This window comes from Cervus canadensis, chromosome 15 (assembly GCF_019320065.1).
Source record: "Cervus canadensis isolate Bull #8, Minnesota chromosome 15, ASM1932006v1, whole genome shotgun sequence".
NCBI classification, from domain to species: domain Eukaryota; kingdom Metazoa; phylum Chordata; class Mammalia; order Artiodactyla; family Cervidae; genus Cervus; species Cervus canadensis.
This window is the reverse complement of record NC_057400.1, coordinates 33471463-33495774: the sequence shown is the minus strand read 5'-3', so window position 1 is coordinate 33495774 and position 24312 is coordinate 33471463. Positions and strand designations below refer to the sequence as shown.

Sequence of the window (24312 nt, the reverse complement as noted above, 5' to 3'; positions counted from 1 at the left end):
GTTCTTTTAATTTGTAAAATGAGGATAATGGTCTTACCTGCTTTTAAAATTCAAATAAAGTAATAGGTGAGTGAATGCTAAATTGCTTACTGTTTTGTATCTTCTCTTCCCATTTTTGGTGAAGACACATAGTCCTTTCCTTTTTCATTCTGTTATCTCATGTGTTTGTTTATCTATGTTAACACCATTTAATTTATGAAGTAAGCATCACCCATACAGTTGAAGAAGCTTCTATATATGTCTCTTACTGTATCACTTTTTCATTTCATTTTCAGCAATTATTTAATGTTTGCTCCAGAGAGAATGTAGTTGTCATATTCTACAAAGGTGTTGGAACAAGTTAAGGAATTTAAATACACTTGCAGTTATCTAGGGGCTTCCCTGGTGGCTTAGATGGTAATGAATCTGCCTACAGTGTGGGAGACCTGAATTCAGTCCCTGGGTCAGAAAGATCCCTTGGAGAAGGGAATGGTAACCCACTCCAGTATTTTTGCCTGGAGAATCCCATGGACAGAGGAACTTGGTATGGGGTCTAAAGGTCTCAGACACGACTGAGCAACTAAGGCTTTCACACTTTTGCTTTCACAATAACCTAACTATCCTGTTACATCATTCAGAAATCCATTCTGTAAGGTTCTGACTGTTTATGGAATGGAATTATTAACAAGTCTCAGAAAGGCTAGTCATTTTGTTATTAAACAGCCCAAATTTGGTCAAGTAATTTCTTTGAATTCTAATGGCTGGCTGTAATTCCTTCACATAACTCTAGTTCCCTTTTCAGGAATTATAGAAAATAATCACCTTACCTCACCTAGTTTTGTTAAAATTACATTGACTTATATTCTCAAGTTGTCTTTTTTCGTGTTGTGTGTGTGTGTATTTGTATATTTATTTATTTATAATTCATTTGGTTCTTAGTTGCTCTGTTTGGGCTTTCTCTAGTTGGGGTGAGCTCTTCATTGTGGTGCACGGACTTCTCATTGTGTTGGCTGCTGCTTTTGTTGTGGAGCATAGGCTCTAGATGCACAGGCTTCAGTAGTGACATGCAGGCTCAGTAGTTGAAGCTTAGGGTCCCTAGAGAGGTTGGGCTTCAGTAGTTGCAGTACGTGGGCTTGGTAGTTGGGCTCTCGGGCTCAGTGGTTTGGTTGCTCCACTCAGTAGTTTAGTTGCTCCATCGCATTGGAATCTTCCCAGACTAGAGATGAAACCCATGTGCCCTGCACTGGCAGGCGGATTCTTATCCATTGCGCCACCAGGGAAGTCCCTTTAAGTTGTCTTTTCTTATTTTCCATTCCCACATTTTGCAAATGTTTTTTAACTGTTTATTTATATATTTTTGATATGTTGGGTCTTTGTTGCTTCATGGACTTTGCTATAGTTTCAGCAAACATGGGCTACTCTCTTGTTGGGGTGTGCAAGCTTTCCATTGTGGTGGCCTCTTGTTGTAGAGCATAGGCTCCAGGATACACCGGCTTCAGTAGTTGTGGCTCCTGGGCTCTAGAGCACAGGCTCAATAGTTGTGGCGCACGGCCTTCGTTGCTCTGTGGCATTTGAGATCTTTCTGGATCAGGGATGGAACCCTTGTCTCCTGCACAGGTAGGCTGAGCCATCGTGGAAGCCCTGATTTAGTTTTTAGTTAGTGTATTACAACATTTAACACATTTGAAACTGGAATGCATTCTACCACTCATGTTGTCCTATGCTCTCTGGTCTCCAGCCTAGTTGTGCATGATTGAACAGCAAAAATACCAACATCAGAAGATTGTCAGTGGTTTGTAAGAAAATCATGACATAAAAATGACACAACACTCTCTTATCAGCTAGGAATAAAATGATTATGGTGAGAGAATAGGATAAGCAATGAAATCATGTGTTTAGCCACATTCCCAAAGCAGAAATCAAAGGCAGATCTGCTCCATTATTCAATAAAGTTGATAAGGGAAAATAAGGGGCAGTTTTAAATCGTTAAGAAGAAAGTTAAGAACCAGTACCAGTGATTTTCAGATATTTTATGGCTTGTTTTGTTTTGGTTTTTAAGAAATGCTGCTTTACTAGGAAGATTCTTAGTGTTCAACAGGAATTATATTATGTGGAACTATATAGACATTAGCAACTTAGTTACAGTAAACATCCTCAGTGTAAATTTTGAGGAATAGACTATTTCATTTGCCTATTTTACTTTTTATGTATTCACAAAAGTGGTTGATAGGGGATGAAACCAAGTCTTAATTAAGAATGTGTGTGTGCGTGCCAGGTCGCTTAAGTTGTGTCTGATTCTGTGCAGCCCTGTGGACCGTAGCCTGCCAGCTCCCTTGTCCATGAGATTCTCCAGGCAAAAATACTGGAGTGGGTTGCCATGCCCTCCTCCAAGGGATCTTCCGGACCCAGCGGAACCTGTGTCTCTTATATCTAACAACCTGCATTGGCAGGCAGCTTCTTTACTAGTTGCACCACGTGAAAAGCCCCTAAATAAGAATAAATCCTTTCAAAAAGTTTAACATAAATCTGAGTGGTAAAAAACTGTGATGGTTTGACAGTGATTTTACCTTTTCTTTCTTAGAGGATTGAAGAAATTTAGTATAGATCATTTTTATAACCCTTTTTAAAGCATACTTTAGTCTGTTACCATCTGAAAAATCTGATGCCCAGAACTGGGCTTAGTACCTTTGATCTCATCTAGTCATTCATTCATTCATGATTCTTTGTAAAATTACTTTTTAAAAACACTATAAAGTTATTATTGACATATGAAAAACTGTACATACTAAATGTGTGACTGGATGATTTGGGGAATAAATACACATCCATAGAATTATCACCAAGACTGTAGACATCTATCATTTCAAAAGTTCTTTGCAGTCCCTTTATTATTATGTTAGTGTCCATGTGTTTATATGGTGACCTTACAGAGCTTGTAACCATGAGGTATCACATCTGTTGATACTTGAAGTCTTACTAACACCTTTTAGTAGGTTCTTACCATTAGTCAATATGTATTCTGTATCAAAGTAGTTTCTATAAAGCGTTCTCATCTTGTGTTGAGGCATTTGAATTCACATTTTATCCCTGTTAAATTTCACCTTGTTGATTATTAAATTCTGATTGTCATCCAGAGGCATCCTTTCCAATTTCGACTCCTGCATCCTTATTGCATGTCAGTTTAGAACTTTGTTCAACTTTATGTAAATATTCTTTATGTTAGAGTTGTTGAGCTCATGGTCAGTCCTCTTGTACTGCATTAGCATTTCATTCATATATTCTCTTTTTTCCACAAGGCATAGATTTGTGTTGCTAAAAGATTGTCTTATGTATAGTAGTTACCTAAGCAGTTGTATCCTTATAATTTTGAGACTGTAGAATAGAGATCCTGAAACCTGAACTGATCCATGCTGCTTTTGAAGTACTTATAAAATATTCTATTTTCAGTTACCTCCCTACTTAGGTTGATCAGTTATTCAAAAGTATGCCCATTTTATACTTTTAATTTCTTCATATATTGCTTTGAAACTAATAACATTCATGTTTACTGTCATTGTCACTGTTACATAATTTGAATCTTTGTATTAATATTTTTCGTTAGAAATCAATGTGGACTGAACATAAATCACCTGATGGAAGGACCTACTACTACAATACTGAAACAAAACAGTCTACTTGGGAGAAACCAGATGATCTTAAAACTCCTGCTGAGGTAAAAGTTTGTTAGAGATTAAATAGAGTTTTCTTTTCTTTTTTTTCTTTTTTAAGGGTTTTGGTAGATATTTGGCTTTCCAAAGAATAGTACTGCTTATATCAGAAAAGGATGCTACAAAGGCAGTCAGAGGAGAAAAGGGTTTGTACAGTCACACCAGTAAGCAAAAAGACAAAATTCATTCCCTTCTATGAGCAAACCAGTTTTATTTACTGATTTTTACCCATGCTCAGGAACCTTTGTCAGGTGGTTATCAATTAAAAGAAAAGTGACTTAAAGAGTAAATTGGAAGAAAAAAAGTACTCTCTCTCCATTTGGTCTTTGTTTTCCTCTTTATATCAAACCTGAGTGATTTCAGATATCTTCTTCTGGGTGCTTGTTTTTCCAATGAAGCTAATGTCGTGGAGATGAAGTTAAATTAAAATACTTCCATCTTTTAGAATGGGAAATTATGTCTTTGAAAAATACACCCCCCACCTGAGAATGTATTATTTCATGTTGTTAATTTTACCATTCAAACTCTACAAATATGAAAGTAAGATTGAAGGGATAAACTGGGTAAGCAGTGTTCCATTTGGTTTAATTCGGAACTCTGGTGTCCTAAGTGAGAGTGGATCTGGCATTTCAAAGCTATACTTGAAAGTTTTTCCTAGTTGGCGTCTTTTCTTTTTTTCCTCCCGTTCTTAATTAAGAATTTGAAGAGGTAAAAAGTGTTTTTCAGGCCACCACAGTAATGATAGTATATCAATACTTGGGAAGGGAATTTGGCAGATGATAAAATTATTTATTTATCCCATAGGTATCTGTCCCAGACACTGATTAGATTTGTTTTCAGTAGAATTCTCATCCCACCACCATAACAGGTTCTGTGTGTTAGGTTCTAAATATATCATACTTAAACTGCTTCCTTAACATGATGTAGTCACATAGGTTTGTGATAAATTGTTTGTGAAACTGAAATCTAAACATGACTAAATCAGATTTTGCTTTCTCTTAAATTTTGTTTTTCCTATTTGTATTAGTATTTGTGAAAAATGGATGGTAATTATTACCTGTGGTGAGTTATAAATGGCAAGAGCATTCAAATCTGGATTTGAAAATCAGATAGAACTGGTTTTGAATCTTGTCTTTGCCCCTTAATAGGTACATTACCTTAGACAAACATAGTATATCCAAATAACATAACATCCCTTCTTTAGTAAGTATTCTGCAGTGGTTGTTTATATTGTCACCATCTTGCAAGGTTTAGAATTATATGGGTTGATAATACCTAGTAAAATCAGTGATGTGAATGATGAAAAGAGGCTAAATCTATTACTGCTATCTGAAGTTTTTTTATTTTTTTCACTTTAGCAACTTTTATCTAAATGCCCTTGGAAGGAGTACAAGTCTGACTCTGGAAAGCCTTATTATTACAATTCTCAAACAAAAGAATCTCGCTGGGCCAAACCTAAAGAACTTGAAGATCTTGAAGGTAAAACAGGGAAAAATAATTTTTAATGTTCCTTTTTATATATGTGTGTTATTCACATTGAAGCAGTCCTTCATAAATAGGATTGTTCAATCAAAAGCCTTATTTTTTTAAATTAAGTGATTAGAACGTTTTAAATGGTGTAACAGTTTTATGGGCTCTTATTTTCTTGTTGCTCTAGATCTCAGTTCTATAGATTTTAAATAGATTTTTATTTGATTTGATTCCACTGAAACTAGGATACCAGAATACCATTGTTGCTGGAAGTCTTATTACAAAATCAAACCTGCATGGTGAGCTGCTTTGATAATTCATTTTCTGTCATTATTTAACATTTTTAGAGTATGTCACTAATGTTCACTAACCATAATTGGATAAATCTGCAGTGAGAAATTTCTAATTCAAAAAATTCCTTTCATTTAAGGGTTATATTATAAATGAGCTTGTAGTTTTTAACATTGTACTTTGACTTTCTTTTTTAAAACAAAATAAAAAGCATCATTCAATAATTGAACAAAGACATCATATACAATATTTCTAAAGACAGTTGTGAGTGTTGGTGCTTACATGGAATATGTGACTTAACTCATTTAGCAGATAGAGAACCTTGAACTCTTTTATCAGTTTAAATTTTGTTAACATATTGTCAGACCTGCATTTAATGCTGATTTATTTTAGCACAATATTGCAAAATAGCCTTTATGTTTATTATGGGAAAATTAAATAAAAATGCCATGCCTCACAGAAGGAGAATATTCTAGCATCCTCAACTATTCAGAACATTCCTGCAAATCTACGAATATTACCTAATATTACCTAGGACTTAAAATAGATTATGGGTAGGAATTGAAAATTTATTTTTTACTCTGACTTCTACCAGAATCTGGTGTCATAATCTATATCCAGTTAGAAAAAACAAATTGTAGGAGAATGGGACTATTTGAAACATAAGATGACATCTGACAGGAAAGAGAATAAGCATTTCTTTGGCCACCTCATGTGAAGAGTTGACTCATTGGAAAAGACCCTGATGCTGGGAGGGATTGGGGGCAGGAGGAGAAGAGGACAACAGAGGATGAGATGGCTGGATGGCATCACCAACTCGATGGAGTTTGAATGAGTTTGAATAAACTCCGGGAGTTGGTGATGGACGGGGAGGCCTGGCGTGCTGCGATTCACGGGGTCGCAGAGAGTCGGACACGACTGAGCGACTGAACTGAACTGAAAGGCACTGTGGTCTGACGTCTATTTAACTTTTCCCTGTGTCACCTCATTAGCTTGGATGATCATTTTATCTGAAGAATTTGTTAATTAGTAGTGATAACCCCTTTAGTATGTTTTCAAAGGGCACAAGTTTCAAAAATATTTTCATGGAGTTAAGCTTATGTTATAATTTACATGGAGCACCTCATTCCCTAATAATGTGAATAAATGAGATATCTTTGTTACCTGTAAAGAAAAATTTACTTTAACTAGATTGAAATCTGAAACATTGAGTGAAGATCTTTAAAGCTCAATTTATATTTCTATACTAGCATTAGCTAATAGTACTATTGTAGATAGGTGGATGCCCACTTCACTCATGTAAGGAACGTTAAGCTCATTTCTGATATAACCCTACTATAAATAGTTGGTCTGCATAACTATCTATCAATGCTAGTATATATGTGCTGGAATTTCATAACATACATTCAATCTCATTTTGAATTTAGTGTCTTAAAGAAAAGCAGATGGTTTTATCCCTGAGGAAAATGTTATTTTATTCCAGAATTACGCAGATACTTTGAGGGTGTTTTTGCAGTAGCCAGCAGCCTTTGAGAAGGTAGCATTGTGGGAAGAAGCTCTCCTAAAACCTGCTGTTATTTAAAATTTGTTTTTATGCTTTAATTTCTGTCCTGGAATTTATAGAGCACTTGCACTGTAAATGTAGTGGTTTTTTTTTTTTTTAAAAGGCTGGTAAATTAAATCTTACTGTATTGAACTTTTTATCTCCTTTTAAAGTTGTTTTCAGTGATTGTATTTAAAAACTATGTAGTGTTTACAACTTTTCTTTTTTTCTCTTAAATAGCAATGATCAAAGCTGAAGAAAGCAGGTAAGCACTTTTGGACATCAGTACATATTTATAATTTTATAGCATCCTCCTATAACATCCTTGTTTTAATTGTCTTTATAAATAGTATTTAACATGGTAGGCCTGATAGTTTGATATCTTTCGAAGATTTGGGACAGGGGAAGAGATGTACTCAAGATACACACATGATGCTCCTAGACAGTTATTTGAATTTGGACTACATCCTTACCAAATTAAGACCATTACAGAAAAGTCCAAAATTTGATTTTGGTTAATTTGAGAACAGATGAAATATTTTATCTATCTCTTCCTTTACCCAGGTTTTCCTTTGCATGGGTGAAATAAATAAAATTTAAAGAAATTGCAATATAAGTTGAATTTTAAGGCACAATACAATCTAATAGGACATTTTGTAAATGAAAATGATTATTGGTTTTGGAAATGCAGATTGTTGGATCAGTGTGTTATATGTTATCACAAATGTTTGCCAAATTAAAGTAATTCTGTTTCATACTGTGGTTTTAATCTTTTTAGATGGCTTAATAGTTTGGCAATACTGCCCTTTTTCCCTTTAGTTTCTCTTCTTCATTTGATTTTATAATAATTTAAAACAAACTTTATTTGTGGTTTCAATTATTTGTATTGAACTGACCAGTTTTCTCTCTTTTAAATATATAGTAAACAAGAAGAGTGCACCACCACATCAGCAGCCCCAGTTCCAACAACAGAAATCCCAACCACAATGAGCACCATGGCTGCCGCGGAAGCAGCAGCTGCTGTTGTTGCCGCGGCAGCCGCAGCCGCAGCAGCTGCCGCTGCAGCCAACGCCAGTGCTTCCACCTCCGCCTCTAGTACTGTCAGTGGGACTGTTCCAGTCGTGCCTGAGCCTGAGGTTACTTCGATTGTTGCTACTGTTGTAGATAATGAAAATACAGTAACAATTTCTACTGAAGAACAAGCACAACTTACTAGTACCCCTTCTGTTCAGGATCAAAGTGAAGTGTCTAGTAATACTGGAGAAGAAACATCTAAGCAGGAAACTGTAGCTGAGTAAGTCTAGTAACTTGTTTTCTGCAAATCAGTAGCAGACGTCATTAATACAAGAAATTGCTGATTTAGTCAATGGTCAATAAGTGTTTAAAAATTGAGAATCAAAACATACACCTTTAGATAACAGTTTTTGAGATTTGCTTTTGTGGGATCGTGCTCTCAAAGTGTTGAAAAACTAATCCACTTAAGCTTAGAAAGCAGTGCTGGTGATGGGGTGAGTCTGTTTCAGTCTGAGTTATGGCTTAGCCCAGCACTGCAGGGAAGTTGCTATAAGTTGCTACTGAACAAATATGGAAGAATCAAGATAACACTTAACAATATATAGGAAAACTGTTAGTAGGACCAAATTGGTAAACCTTTTTCATAAAGCCAGAGAGCTGCATCTCTAAGTTTACAGTTTGTAATTTCATATGGCTGTGCTTTCTGCAGCTATAAAAAGTAACCTTGAGCTATGCTTCTTGACTTGAAAGATGCCCACATGTATTCAAATAAAATATTAGCCATGATATCAAGATCCAAACATGATCACCCATCTTAATATTTATATTGCTTTCATCTCCCTCTTTTTATAAACTTTCTTTATTTTTAATGTGCATTTTCCAAAGTGAAAATAGCTTTGTAATCTTTTTTCTTATGTTTAGAAGCTTTAAAAAGATATCTATGTAGTATATTTGAAGGCATAAAAAGTTAAGATTTTTATTCTTTCTGCCTTTTTTTCTAAGCATTTAAAGTATGTGCATATTTTTAATTTTTAAAATAATCAGAGACATCCACATCATTAGAGATCTCATATCCCATCATGTTGAATGATGACAGACATTTTATTATTTATATGAACATTAAGTAATCTCCTACTAGTAGGCGTTTAGACCTTTTAGAGTAATATTCTTTTACATCTTTTTGTACTTATCCTATTGTTTCACAATAATTTTTCACATTTTTAACAAACAGTTGTTTTCTGCTTCCTTTTTTCTGTTTCCTTATAGTGCTTGAGTCATTAAACTTGATTTCAATTACTTATAGATCATTTTATAGCTGGTAATTTTTGGCCATGTTGTTTCCAATATTTTTGATAATTTTAAGTATTCCAAACTAATATTGGGATGAGTTAATTGTATTTTGGGTGTGATTCAGAGGGTGTGAGTTAATTGTATTTTTTGTTAGTGTGTACTCCATAATCTTCCCCTATGCATTCAGCTTAACTCTGGGGGATTGAGGTTTTTTTTTCCCCCCTCTGGTGTGTTTTTTCCCAGCATTCTCTTCTGTAAAGGAAGGTATGTTAAAATTATACAACTTTTCATACAGATGGCTCAACCAAGTATAGTTGCTAATTCTTGGGTAATTCTTTTCTGTTTGAGACACTGTTTGGCAGACTTTTTCATAAACCTTCAAAGAGTAAATACTTTTGGTTTTATGGGTCATAAAGTGTGTCGAAGTGACTCAGTTCTGCTGAGGCAGTACCCAATCAGTCATAATCAGTATGCAAACTCTTGAGCACGGTCATGTTCTCATAAAGATATATTTACAGAAATTGGCAGCAGGCTGGATTTGGCCTCAGGGGTCATAGTTTGCCAATCTCTATTTAGATTGATCTGTACATCTTATTTTATGCACACTTGCCCAAAGCCTGTTACTAAGACTCAAAAATGAGAGCATTGAGTAAGTTTTATAAGCCATTGGAAAGTATAAACTTGTGGACTAGTGAAAATAGTGTTACAGTATAAATGTTTACTTTGGCCTTTGTGCAAGGTCTTAATAACTGAATGTTAGAGAAAATATATACTAGTATTTGTGTTCCATTAAATGTGTCTCTTATAGATGAGTTTATTCTAAAATCGTCAGATTTTGCCTAAACATTAGAGTAGTTAAAACATTATTTTCTGAAGTAAAGCAAGTGTTTATTTAAATTATAAATACCATGTATAAATCTTTCTTTAGTTTTACTCCCAAAAAAGAAGAGGAAGAAAGCCAGCCAGCAAAAAAAACATATACTTGGAATACAAAAGAAGAGGCAAAACAAGCATTTAAAGAATTATTAAAAGAAAAGGTATTTATAGTGTAGATTTTTATATGATATATAGTAAGTATCTAATAAATGAAATTATCCTTTAATGCAGTTAGTACCTTGATGCTTTTATTAAAAATACTAATCCTGTAAATAGCTTTGACTGAAAATGAACTAAATTTTTTTTTAACTTTTTTTTAAAACTTCCAACCAAAAAAATGTATAAGGTACTACATAGCACATTCCGCTTCAGTCTTTACTATAAAGCTTTTATTCATAAAACTTTTCTGTCTTCTAATCAGTAGTCTTAAGAAAGTATTAATGTATTCATGGTCTGTTTCAATTTCAGTTTTAAGTTTTCTTTTTAATCTATAGACTGTTAAACACATTTGCCTTGTGTCAATAAATTATCTTTTAGACCTTTTTTAAAACTCCTGCAAAGGGAAGTGCTTGATGTTTGCAGTGAGTATTATACTTTGTTCTCTATTGTATGACTTACTGTTTTGTGTGAAATTTTAACTTTTCATTAAATTATTTTCAGCGTGTACCATCAAATGCTTCATGGGAGCAAGCTATGAAAATGATCATTAATGATCCACGATATAGGTAATACTTTAGTTTTTTGTTTACTTTTTACTTTGAGCAAAGCAAGCCTAGAGAATTTAAATTGTGTCAAATAATGTAACTTTTTATTCCCATTGATCTTCTTGTTATTTTGGATACCAGGAATAGAGTTGCTTTATGTCTGATAAGAACCAAAAGTTAAAAAGGTTTGTCACACAATGTGGGCACCCTTCTATAGATATTAGAATTAATTTTTAAAGTAGAAATTATTTTCTGTGTTTAGTAACTTACTGAAATTTTCTTAATTTGTGAATGAAATTTATTATTTTTTCAAGACACTAACATTTGATCATCTTCATTTACTCTTACATGATTTTTTTTTGTTTAGTGCTTTAGCAAAGTTGAGTGAAAAAAAGCAGGCCTTTAATGCTTATAAAGTCCAAACAGAGAAAGAAGAAAAAGAAGAAGCAAGATCCAAATACAAAGAGGCTAAGGAATCCTTTCAGCGTTTTCTTGAAAATCATGAGAAAATGACTTCCACAACTAGATACAAGTAAGATTTTTGCTGATAATGTTGTATGTTTACTGTAGTGTTTCCATGTTAGACTTTCTGCTAGGTTCAATAACTAATCCAGAGTAGATGCTCATTAAATAAAGCTTAAGTGATTGTCAATGTGGTGGTTTCATAAAATAAAATAAATCAATAGCTAAATGTGGAATTTATAAACTTAATTATTAATTAGGGACTACAACAATAAAGGAGAAAGACTTTTATTTAATGATGAAATGTTGACTTCTTTCTCCTTAATATGAGTTCCAATTATTTTTGTATTTGTGTAATAGAAATGGGCCATTTTTATTATGTGTAGCATTTTTTGAAAATTTGCATTTACGTAGCATTCTTCATTTTTGAGTGCTTTATTATTTAAGATTGTGAGTAATTCAGTATTAACATCTTTGCAACGAGGTACTGAGTTCATTTTCTGTATATTTTTCTTATTTTTCTCACTCTTCTGGAAAAGCCTTACTGAAAAACTCTTCATTTCTTTAAGTAGTCTTATTTTATCTGTTAACTAAATTTCTTAGAGTTTGAAGTCTGTAATTTAGTTCCATGGGTGGTTTGGTAGTCTCTGTAGCTGCCTTAAGAAATAGAGGTAGTCCTAACTGCAAAACATTGCTCAATTGATATTATCCCCACTGTCTCTAAGGAGAAATCAAGACTTAAGCTGTCTTGTTTTTTTCTTAATTACCAAAGTTTTCCTTTATAATACCATTATGAACTTAAGAGTGGAAGAGTGTCCATCTGTTGATGTTAAATTTAGAATAAAATTTAAATGGTTTGAAATTACTTTTTATGGTATAATATAGAAACATTTAGTCTTTTTAACAAACAGAAAAGCAGAGCAAATGTTTGGAGAGATGGAAGTCTGGAATGCAATATCAGAACGTGATCGTCTTGAAATCTATGAAGATGTTTTATTCTTTCTTTCAAAAAAAGAAAAGGTATTATTCACTGTTAACAGTATTTCTAGATTAAACATGTTTCTTGTTTAGGAGTTACTTTATAACATGTCCATTCTTGTTTATCTACTATATATGGTGCTGTAGATCTGTTTATTAGAAGTTAAGTTAAAAAATAAATAGCTCTTGGATTTTCCTGGTGGTCCAGTGGTTAAGAATCCACCAGCCAATGCAGGGGACATGCATTCAGTGCCTGTCAGGGAAGATCCCACATGCCACAGGACAACTAAGTCTTTGCCACAACTACTGAAGTAGCTAATACCTAGATTGTCATTAATTGCCTGTCTTATGCCCACTTAGAAAATGCTTTTTTTTTTCTTTAAAGCTTGTTTGGGTTTAGAAAGTACTCAGTATTTTTCCTTGCAAGGCATTAATTTATGGTTATTTTAAAAGAATGGCAGTAACGTGTAATTGTTACCATTAAAATGTATTTGTAGGGTAGTGTTTTTAAAATATTGAAATACTGTCCTGCAAATACATTTAGTTTTGCTCATGTCTATTTTATTATGCACTAAGTTATATGTTATCCAGTCTTACAGGAGACTTATAGAAATGTAAGTATTATTAACAAAAATTTGAATATCACTGAAAGTGGTTGAACACATTATCATTTACCTGTTGTGTGATTTGTCTGCAGTAACTTTTGTTTGGACAGTGTCTACAATACATAGTTGTGGGAAAAGAGATTTTGTGAGGGGGAGTGGGAGTTCCAGGTTAGTCTTAGAAGAGAAGTTAAAAAAATTGAAGGTAAGAGAGAAGCAGTTAGGCAAGAGTACTGAAAAGGTAAAGAGTGTTGATATTTAAAGTAAATGGGTAGCATTTGAAATTTGGACATCAGAATGTGAAGAAACCTTCACTGATTGCATTTCATACATGATGCTTTATTTGAATGTTAAAACGTCTATTCATATTTTTTACTTAGGAGCAAGCAAAGCAGTTGCGAAAGAGAAATTGGGAAGCCTTAAAAAACATACTTGACAACATGGCTAATGTGACATATTCTACTACTTGGTCTGAAGCCCAGCAGTATCTGATGGATAATCCAACTTTTGCAGAAGATGAGGAATTACAGAGTAAGAGTTACAACTAAGTGGAAGGAATAGTTTTTAAATAGTTGTCCAACAGGGAAAATTGGTCACTTTTTTTTTTTTTGGTGAGATCACTAACTGAATTTTGCATAATTGTTTGTCCATTCCTGCAAAGTTGTTTTGTTTGTTTCCAGATAAGATATTTCTTTCTGAGTTTTGTGATACAATACAAAAAATTTTTCCCAAAATCTGAAGTTAGCTTTATCAAGTATCACTGAAATATATTTATTAGGTCAAACCTGAAATTGTGCCTTGCTATTTATTTATGATTTAATGGGAACTAAGTTAGTGACCAGATTTATCATGCTCTGCTCTTGAGGTAATGGCTTTATAGAGATTCACAAAAGGCAAAAAAAAAAAAAAAGTATTAGCATTGTCTTGTAGTAAGCTTCCCTAAGTTCTGTCTTATTTATGACCTACCTAGTTGCTTATTAAATTACAGCTTTCTTGATTATCCTTTTGAATACCATACTTCAGTAGGTTTGAGGGAAGGCATAGAATTTTATACTTGAAAAGCTCTTCAGGTAATTCTGATATCGCTAACCAATTTATCACAATTCTATTTTCATTATTTGTGTCATATATATTGTCTTGGTTCCATCCTTGAATTCAGTGTATGTTTTAATGAAGGCCTTTGGAAATGTTCCATATGGAAATTCCCTGACAGTTAAGTGGTTAGGACTCTTACTCTGCTCTTCCACTGCAGGTGGCATGGGTATGATCCCTGGATCAGGGAGCTGTAGACTTAAAAAATAGTGACCACCTAGAAGTTGAGAGTTATGTTTTATTCGGTGGAAATTTTTAGGACTTCAAGCCCAGTAGACTTGGGCATCTCAAGTAACCATGAGAAGACTGCTCTGAGGAGGCGGGAGGAGGAGCCAGGATATATAGAAGTTTTATAACAAGGGCAGGTAGTCTGAAAGTCAGAAAATTATTGTTAATTAAAGGAAGCCAGATACCTCAAGGAATTTAGCAGTTTAGCACTCTACTATGCTTGGGAAGGTGCAAGAGTCTGGGCTCACTGAAATCATTCCTTTAAAATACGCATCTCGGCTCTCTGGGGCCAGTATCCTGTTTTTTCCCCCACATCCTGAGCTTCTGTGGGACTCACTTTAGGGAGTGGCTGCAGCCTGATGGCTGCCGGATTGCAGACACTCTTCTCTTTCCTGAGTGCCGTTAGAGCCCGCATTGGAGGGTGCAATTGCTGATGACTGTTAAGTCCTTGTTTACTAATATGACCAGAAATACTTCATTTCTCACAACTAAGATCCTGAAAGCTGTGCACATGGCCATAAAGAAGTAAATAAAAGATGAAGAAATAATTATATAAAGAAGAAGTTTTCCTTAAACATTTCCTATTTAGATAATTAAAAGTTATATTTGAGTTTAAATACAGGTATTCTGATAAAGTGAATTTGAACTTTTTAGGGAGTTAATGCAAATAAACCTCTTTCTTTACTGATATTTGATGTTTTAATTTTTTATAACATAATAATTCTAGATATGGATAAAGAAGATGCATTAATTTGTTTTGAGGAACACATTCGGGCTTTAGAAAAGGAAGAAGAAGAAGAAAAACAAAAGAGTTTGCTTCGTGAAAGGAGACGACAGCGTAAAAATAGAGAATCTTTTCAGGTAATTTTAAAAGCTCTGTTTTTCAGCTTAATTTTGTAATATGGTCAATGACCTTTAACAGTGATATAAGCAATTTTGAGAATCCTGGTCTCAGATAATTAACTTGGGCTTTGCAGAGGATCCATAGACATTTAATTCTTAAATTATACAGTTAGTTATGAATCCACTTAAGGATAGTAGCCATTCCAGGCAAGAGGAACACAGAAGGCTATGGCAGATTTGGTGTTTAAAGTGAATACTGATAGGTATGGTTTCACTCAGGAAAGAGGAATCGATAGCATGAGGGTGGACTGAAAATAAAATGTGTGATGAGTCATTAGTACTAAATCATTTTTAGGTCTTTAGAGAACTGTAGGGAATGCTGTGGTATGCTTTTGAGGATGGGCCATAATTCTTAAACACTATACAGAGGAGCTAAAATTACAGGTTCTTTGTATAGCCTTACTTTGAATCTCTGTCATGTTTTAATTACTGGATCTCTTTCATTAAATCCTGTATTAGGATAAGTGCAACTCCCCATGGTGCCAGAGATCACCAGTCACCTTCAGTGCCACAGCCAATAGCATTATTGCAGTCTTCATTCCATAAGAATGTAACGTTTACTACTCTTGATGGTTTTCTTTTATCTTAGTAGTTTCCCAAACAATCATTTGGAGTATTGTTAAAACCAGGGGTTATTGAGCCTCACCCTCAGAAATTGATTCAGTAGGTCTCTTTTAAGTTGTACATAGACCTTTTAAAGGAAGCAGAGCAGCAGCGGAAGATTGCTGAGCTGCATGTCTGTAGCAGAACCAATAGAACATGCTTTTGCTTGCGGGTGTGCTTGTTGTGTTCAATCACCAAGTCAGGTCCCCCCGAGGACTATAGCCTGACAGGCTCCTCTGTCCAGTTATATCAGTAGTAATCAGAAACCATGCCAGACACACACTAACGTGATAGAAAGCTATATTTTAGGCTTAGCAAAAAGATGCTTTTGGCCTTTGCATTAGGATTTCTGCTCCATGTTCTCCAGTTTCAGAATTGATACTGTACTTTCTCTTATATTTTCTGTGACCCAGATTTCCTTATTTTTGTTGTATTTTATCTTATAGGTCTAATCGGCCTCCTAAAAATCTGTCCTCCCCTTTCTGGGTGCATGACTGCTTGGTTAAAATCTAGGTTTTCCAGCCTCCTTTATAACTACTTATGGTAATATGACTAAATTCTTAGCAATTGGTTTTTAAAGGAGCTACCCTTTCAGCTTATTTCAGGCTGAAATGAAAGCTGAAATATGATCATAGGCTAATTGTGCAGAGAAACCTAATGGGCTAGAGCAGTTCTCTAATTATGGGCCAGCATATCACTGTCTCTTGGAAACTTAATAGAAAGACAGATTCTCAAAACCCTTTTGAGACCTAATGAATCAAATTTAGTGGGGGAGAGTGCTGCAATCTGTGGTTTTGTTTTTACCATTTCTTCACATGGTTTGTTGAAATAACTGCTTAAGATAGAGGTTTACCAAAAGTAGCACATGTTGAGAATCTTAGGAAATAAGACTTGAAAGAATTTGTTACATATGTAACATGTAAGGCCTTTAGTGACATCTAGGGAAAGTTAAACAGTTGCCAGATAGTTTAAAGGTTAAAAGTATTAGTCCCTCAATTCAGTCCCTCAGTGTGTCGGACTCTTTGCAACCCCATGGACTGTACCCCGCCATAGCCTGCCAGGCTGTTCTGTTCATGGAATTTTCTAGGCAAGAATACTAGAGTGGGTTGCCATTCCCTTCCCCAGGGGATCTTCCTGACCCAGGGATCAAACCCAAGTATCCTGCATTGCAGGCAGATTCTTCACCGTCTGAGTTACCAGGAAAGTCCAGATTAAAGGTAGAGGCAAAATTAGACCTTTGTCTGATGTTTTGATTAGATAGTTCAGGGTTTAAGACTTGCTTTTCTTTGGTAAGAGAGACCAGTCAAGATGGAAGGAATGAAGAAAGAATTCAAAGATGGAGGTATTCTGTTATTAGGTAAAATCTTTGAAGGTTTATTCAAGTATATATGAGTAGTTATATCATGGACAATATATAAGGAGATCAAAAAGAAGGAAGGAGATGAGGGAAAAGAGATTATTGAGTTGGACTGAGGTAGTGAGTGGTGTTGAACTAGTCATTTTGTTGATGGTCATGATGTGGGGAGAAGTTACTACTAGCATCTAATTGGATAGAGGCCAGAGGTATTGATTAAACATCTCCCAGTGTACAAGATTCCCATCCTGCATTGTGCCCCCCAAAAGTTTACAAGCTCTAAGAAGTCATTAGTGGCAGCGTTGGGAGCCTTCCTCTCTAAACATAAGGCCTAATGTGTTCTGGAGGATTTATTTTTTATTTAATTTTCTTAGAGGAAGATATGTAATTTCACTAAAGCAATGCATTCAGAATTTGGAGAACTAGGACTTAACCCCCATGTCTAATTTTAAAACCCTTTTTTCCATATTACTATTACAACTTAAGCATAAATTTTTATAGGCTCACTTTATTATTATTTTTACTATTTGCTTACTTTCAGGGAAACATATTGACTTCAATAGTCTGCAATTTTCACATTTCCTGCTTCCTGAAAACCAGCCTCAGCCATCTTTGAAGCTGCTTGCTTTCCATCTTGTCCCCATCCTTCCCAAGATGGGGTTAGTAAATATTGGGTTAGCCACAAAGTTTGTTTGGGTTTTTCATAGTATCTTAGGAGAAAACCTGAAGGAACTTTTTGGCCAACCCAATAAAAGAGAGTAAAAGCCATACATACAGTTTAGCATAATGGTTTCCAAACCTGAATTCACATCAGAGTTATCTGATGATCTTTAAAAAGTAAATTATGAATATCTTTTTCTTAATTCATATTTTAAAAAGAATCTCAAGTGATTTCCGATTTTCACTCAAGTTAGATTGGCTATTGAAACACAGTGGTGGTGGTGGTAGTTTAGTTTCTAAGTCGTGTCTGACTTGCAACCCTGTGGACTGTAGCCCACCAGGCTTCTCTATCCATCATATTTCCCAGGCAAGAATACTGGGGTGAGTTGCCATCTCCTACTCCATCATTACTGAAGTAGATTCAGTGTCAAAATTCTATGACTTATCAGATCTTAGCAGCCAAGAAGTAAAACAAATATAGCAAAGCAGTTACGATAGAGTAGATTCTGTAGATCCTAGAGAGCATCATTGAAGATGGTTTCCAACCTATTTTAAGGATTCCACAGAAGAAGTGTGATCACTTAGTGATCACGTAGCAGGGGTGTTGTTAAGCTCCCATTTATGTTGAAGGGTAAGGATGAAAGGATTTGAGAAAATTTTGGATATAGAGACTGAATCGACATGCTTATTCCCATTTGGAGAGAAGTGGGGCTGTTTGTCTGGTATCATTCAGGGCAGTGCTATTCAATAAAATTTTGTATGCCACATACATGATTGTAATTTCTTATTAATTTAACTAATATTAATTTTAGTAACCTCTTATTTCACCCAGTATACCTAAAATGTTTTCATTTTAACATGCAACCAATATTTATTTTGGTAATAAACCTTCAAAGTCACGCTGGAACATCTCAGTTCAGAGTCATATTTCATGATACTTAGAAGCTGCATTTGACCAGCAACTGTGGTATTGAACAGTGCAGGTACAGGAATTTGAGGAACAGAATTTGTACATAGTTTAGGGACACTTATAGCATTAAACTCTCTAAGAATTTCAGGAAGCAGCAAATGTGAAAATTGCAGACTATTGAAGTCAACATATTGCCCTGAAAGTTAAAGTGAGCCTATAAAAATTTGTGTTTAAGTTATAATAATAATATGGAAAGAAAGAAATAGGTTTTAAAATCAGACATGGAGGTTAAGTTCTAGTTCCCTAAACTCTGTGTATTGCTTTAGTAAAATTATATGTCTTCCTCTTAGAAAAGAAAATTAAATAAAAAAATGAATCCTCCAGAACACATTAGGTGCTGTGTTTAAAAACAAAAAGTACGTTTTACAATAAAAGCACATGTACCTTCTTTAGCCTCATTATTTGTGATATCCAGTGTTTTGACTTTATTTGTACACATATTTAGAAACCGGAAATGATGGTCTGTCTTAAGGGGCACATAAACTGAAGTCTGTAAAAGTAATGCAGTCCTTTTGTCTGAAGCCCAAAATAGTTTCTTTATGTAAAAGCAGATTTTACTTTCATCAAAGAGCAAGTATCAGTTGCACCTAAACACATTTGTGATTATACTGGTGGAAGAGTTTTATATATTGCTGTTTTTAACATATATTTTTATTCATGTTATACCAATATTTCCAAAGTCCTTAAAGATGGCTTTTGAATATGTAATGAGTTCATCGTCATTGTCCCTTTCCCCCAGATATTTTTAGATGAACTGCATGAACATGGACAACTGCATTCTATGTCATCTTGGATGGAACTGTATCCAACAATTAGTTCTGACATTAGATTCACTAATATGCTTGGTCAGCCGGGTGAGAGTCTTCTTTTTCCTAAATTGTAGTTATGATAGTTGGAATGGGCCACAGGGAAAGTGGTTGTGTTTGGGGCATGGGGTGTGCTTTCTTTCTTTTGTTTTATAAACAAAAAAGTAATTGCAGCTCTTTGATTAGAGCTAGCTTTTGACTTCTTTAGTTTTTTCATTAGGATCAACTGCACTTGACCTTTTCAAGTTTTATGTTGAGGATCTTAAAGCACGTTATCATGATGAAAAGAAGATAATAAAAGACATTCTGAAGGTAAATATATCCTATTAACTTAGTCTGGGGCATATTTTTTAAAATAATGCTGTTTTTTTGGTTACTAATGTTAACAAGATTTCTGTTTTTTAGGATAAAGGATTTGTAGTTGAAGTAAATACTACTTTTGAAGACTTTGTGGCAATAATCAGTTCAACTAAAAGATCGACCACATTAGATGCAGGAAATATTAAGCTGGCTTTCAATAGTGTAAGTTATCGTTCTTACTATTATAAACAACTAGATTAATAAAACAGTTTTTAATACATTTGGCTAAAGATACTTAAGTTGTATGTAAACTCCTGAAATAAGGGAATAGAAATAGTATTTTACAGAGTAGTGGACACTGTTTCAAATAAGGCTACAGATAATATACTTAGAGATGAGTGATAGTAAACTCCCTTTGCTAAAATTAATTGGCCCTTACCTTATAGATGATGGGAGAATAATGAATTTAACACAAGTTAAATTGTACTATATATATAAATATGTTTTCTAAAAGTTACTAGAAAAGGCAGAAGCCCGTGAACGTGAAAGAGAAAAAGAGGAGGCTCGGAAGATGAAACGAAAAGAATCTGCATTTAAGAGTATGTTGAAACAAGCTACTCCTCCAATAGAATTGGATGCTGTCTGGGAAGATGTATGTATACTTATAAATTTTTTCCTTTACAGTTGAAAATAAAAATCTTTTTCTTTCTCATAGCTACAGAGATAAACTGAAGTTATTTGAAGATTGTGCACTCAGCTGTGATGGTATTTAGGAATACTGGAGGAATGGAAATAAAGACTGAGGGGGCTGGGCTGTCAATTTTCACTTGCTGTTTTTTTTAGTCATATTGGTATATTTTTCTCAGTTTTCATATTTTTATTGCATATCTGAATTTTTCAGATCCGGGAGAGATTTGTAAAAGAGCCAGCATTTGAGGATATAACTCTAGAATCTGAAAGAAAACGAATATTTAAAGATTTTATGCATGTGCTTGAGGTAATTTTAGTTTTATTGTAAGTGGCTGATATGTTACAAAATATGTAAAACTTTTTTTTTTAATCGAAGAATTTAGAATGATCAAAGTATGTTTCCTAAATTACACTCAGTTCAGTTCAGTTCAGTCGCTCAGTTGTGTCCAACTCTTTGCGACCCCGTGAATCTCAGCACACCAGGCCTCCCTATCCATCACCAGCTCCTGGAGTTTACTCAAACTCCCATGTCCATTGAGTTGGTGATGCCATCCAGCCATCTCTACTTTTATACAAATGTACTTAACTATCTAGGATGATTAGGGAATGGTTTATTCTGTAGAAACTGCTTTTAAATGAAACACACTAGGCTTGCATGAGAAGGTAAAGATCTGTTTAGTGAAGACAGTTCATATGTTTCATATTTATACAGTGTTACAGAAAATTCATCAATTTAGGAGTCACATGGAATGATTAATAAACCTGTAAAGAACTTAGAATCTGTAAAGCAAGTAGAAAACAGTTTTAAGCATATTTCAAATATTATACTACATTAGAGGTGTTGGAAGCTCAGGGATGTTCTGAAAAATAGTAAGTTTTTGCTAAAACAAGTAATGATAAAATTGCAAGTTATTCCACTAGCTGAATTAAGGGTATTTTGATGAAGATTTCAGATAATCACTTATAGATAATAAATATGCTAAATGACCAATAATAATTATTGTTTGGTGCCCATGTTATGTTTTACAAATATTACATATACAAATGTAATCCTCACAGCAGCCCTGTGAAGTTACAGATGCGCAAACTGAGGCCAAGAGGAAAAGTAATTTGCTGTGAAGGGATTCCAGCATGGGCTTTTGACTCTAGGGCCAGTGCTTTTACCAGTTATGCTTTGCCGTCAGTTTTGGACAAACTTAATACTTCACAGCAAGGTGAAGTTAGCATATACTTAAATTTGTAATGTTCATGGTCTTTGGGAATAGCAGGTAACTTAATTGTTGACGATTTCTTTGGATTTATTGTCCTTGATAAGTGTCAGTGTTGACAACAATCTTCTGTTAACATGCCCCACATATACCATATATTGTGTCTCAGCTGCTTTTAGATCTAGTGTTTTTTGGCCTGTAGATCTTTTCTACTCGGATCAGCAGCATCTGCATTACATGTAAACTTGTTAAAAATGTAGAACCTCAGGCCCCATTGGCAGAAATGTATCAGAATTATCATTGTAACAAGATTCTTAAGCACTGGAATGTACATTTAATTTTGAGAACCTCTGCTATAGTGTAGTGTGTTAATATTTTCCCCCAATTCAGGAATGTCCACAACAAGATTCTTTCATGATCTGTGCTGGTAAAGTGATGAGGTCATAAATGGAGCTGATGACCACATAGGGAAGAGCTGAAAATACCAGAAAAGGATTTGGACCTCAAAAACGGCCCTTGAGGTAGAAAAGGAAGAAGAGTTAACAGTTAGTGACATGAAAAATGACAGTCCCTGAACCAGATTTTCCCCTTCCACTTACTTGTAAACTGAAACAGATTTATTTACAAATCCTTAGATATGTTTGGGAGTAGGGAACTTTCACTGCAGCAATTCCCCTCTCCTTCTAGCCTGATCATTGTTCTAGTAAAAGAGTTAAAATTCATAGAACATTTCCTTTTTTGATTTCATGTGTAGTTAGATTGCCTTTGGATATCTTAAGTTTGACTAGGAAGGGAACGCTCCTTGAAAAGAAAGTAGATTTTGTATTTAATTTCTGAGACTAACCTCCTTTACAGATGACTCTGGGATAATTCTTTATTTCAGTGCTGAACCTAGCTCACTGACAAAAGCCACATTCATCAAATAAATAAAATATAATTATATTTCCTTGTTTTTGAAAGTAGTATGACTATTCCGAAGAAATACACCTTTATAGAGGGTATCATTTGTCCCCACTGTACCCACACCGTTCTCATTGCTCTAAGAAGTATTTTATTAATACTTTTAAACATTATGTTTAGGTGTGAAATGAGTGTGTATAGGATAGTTAAAATGTTCTCTTCACTTTTAAGTGATAGTAACTCTTTGCACAGTTTCAAGGTGGGGAGTACATCCTAAATATGCAAAATGAATGTGGTTTTTACTCTAAAAAGAACTTACTTGCAAAACTATTAAAAATTCTCTGTGATCTGTTACCTAAAGTGTGAGCTTTGTAATTTTTTTCTTTTGCCCCTGTAGCATGAATGTCAACATCATCATTCAAAGAACAAGAAGCATTCTAAGAAATCTAAAAAACATCACAGGAAGCGCTCCCGCTCTCGATCAGTAAGGAAGTTTATTTAAAATGGTACCATAAGTATATTGAAGTATTTGTTAGCATCATTGTGAATAAAATTATTTGTGTTGTGTAGGGGTCAGATTCAGATGATGATGACAGCCATTCAAAGAAAAAAAGACAGCGATCAGAGTCTCGTTCTGCTTCAGAACATTCTTCTAGTGCTGAATCTGGTAAACATCTTTTAACGTGATTAAAATCGTTGGCATTTGGATGTCCTCAAATTCTGACACTTTTCTTTTCATACTGCTTAGAGAGAAGTTATAAGAAATCAAAAAAACATAAGAAGAAAAGCAAGAAGAGAAGACATAAATCAGTAAGCAAACTCTTGATTTTTATACTGCATCTAAGCTTTTGCCCTTAGCTTTCTCAGTGGCAGTAGACATTTCTGCTTGGTCCTATGCAGAGTTTAGGTGAGCACCTAAACTCAAGAGTTTCATAGTTGTGATTCACCTTAATATTGCAATAAAATCCTTTGGTGAACTTAACAAATAATAATAAACAGTGTTAGTATTCCCACTCTGGTTTTTTATAGTAATCTTAGAGAAAGACCCGAGAGAGAGAGAGTGTGTGTGTTATAGCTATTGTTGAGAACCGCAAGTTTAAACAACTTTTTCCTCTATTCTCGGTTCTTGGTCTTAGATACACATCAAGATACACCTAATCTTAGGGATGAAGGTACACCTGATTTAGTGACCCATTTTTAGTGATGGTTTACCCTATCAGTTTACTTCCCTGGTGGCTCAGACGGGAAGGCACCTGCCTACAATGAGGGACCCATTTTTAGTGATGGTTTACCCTATCAGTTTACTTCCCTGGTGGCTCAGACGGGAAAGCACCTGCCTACAATGAGGGAGACCCGGGTTCAATCCCTGGGTTGGGAAGATCTCGTGGAGAAGGAAATGGCAACCCACTCCAGTATTCTTGCCTGGAAAATCGCATGGACAGAGAAGCCTGGTAGGCTACAGTCCATGGGGTCGCAAAGAGTCAGACACGACTGAGCGAGTTCACTTACCCTATCATCAGACTGTCTTTCCCATAGGAAAGACCAGCTTGCTGCCATGAATCTTTGGACTGTTTTAGATTCCTTGAGGTTATCAATTCAGATTTCACCACTCTAGGAATACATAAATACTGTGTTAAATGTGGGTATTCTTAAATATTACTAATATAGGGGTTTTTTTTCCT

At 34.7% G+C, this 24312-nt stretch overlaps 1 protein-coding gene across 7 annotated transcripts in view; it reads left to right on the top strand.

The window, feature by feature from the left end:
* PRPF40A (pre-mRNA processing factor 40 homolog A) overlaps positions 1–24312 on the top strand; it is a 60541-nt gene that overhangs the window by 31909 nt on the left and 4320 nt on the right. For 2 of the 7 annotated variants that reach the window (XM_043487460.1, XM_043487464.1), the window contains exons 6-24: positions 3581–3691; positions 5045–5165; positions 5402–5455; positions 7231–7255; positions 7913–8284; positions 10223–10331; positions 10831–10895; positions 11242–11406; positions 12248–12356; positions 13297–13447; positions 14964–15097; positions 19466–19580; positions 19741–19844; positions 19938–20054; positions 20347–20484; positions 20734–20829; positions 23028–23114; positions 23201–23297; positions 23379–23440. In XM_043487460.1, coding sequence (XP_043343395.1) covers positions 3581–3691; positions 5045–5165; positions 5402–5455; positions 7231–7255; positions 7913–8284; positions 10223–10331; positions 10831–10895; positions 11242–11406; positions 12248–12356; positions 13297–13447; positions 14964–15097; positions 19466–19580; positions 19741–19844; positions 19938–20054; positions 20347–20484; positions 20734–20829; positions 23028–23114; positions 23201–23297; positions 23379–23440 — 2232 coding nt within the window. The remainder of the gene's footprint in view (positions 1–3580; positions 3692–5044; positions 5166–5401; positions 5456–7230; positions 7256–7912; positions 8285–10222; positions 10332–10830; positions 10896–11241; positions 11407–12247; positions 12357–13296; positions 13448–14963; positions 15098–19465; positions 19581–19740; positions 19845–19937; positions 20055–20346; positions 20485–20733; positions 20830–23027; positions 23115–23200; positions 23298–23378; positions 23441–24312) is intronic. The other 5 variants (XM_043487463.1, XM_043487466.1, XM_043487462.1 and 2 more) reach the window with 3 other exon arrangements.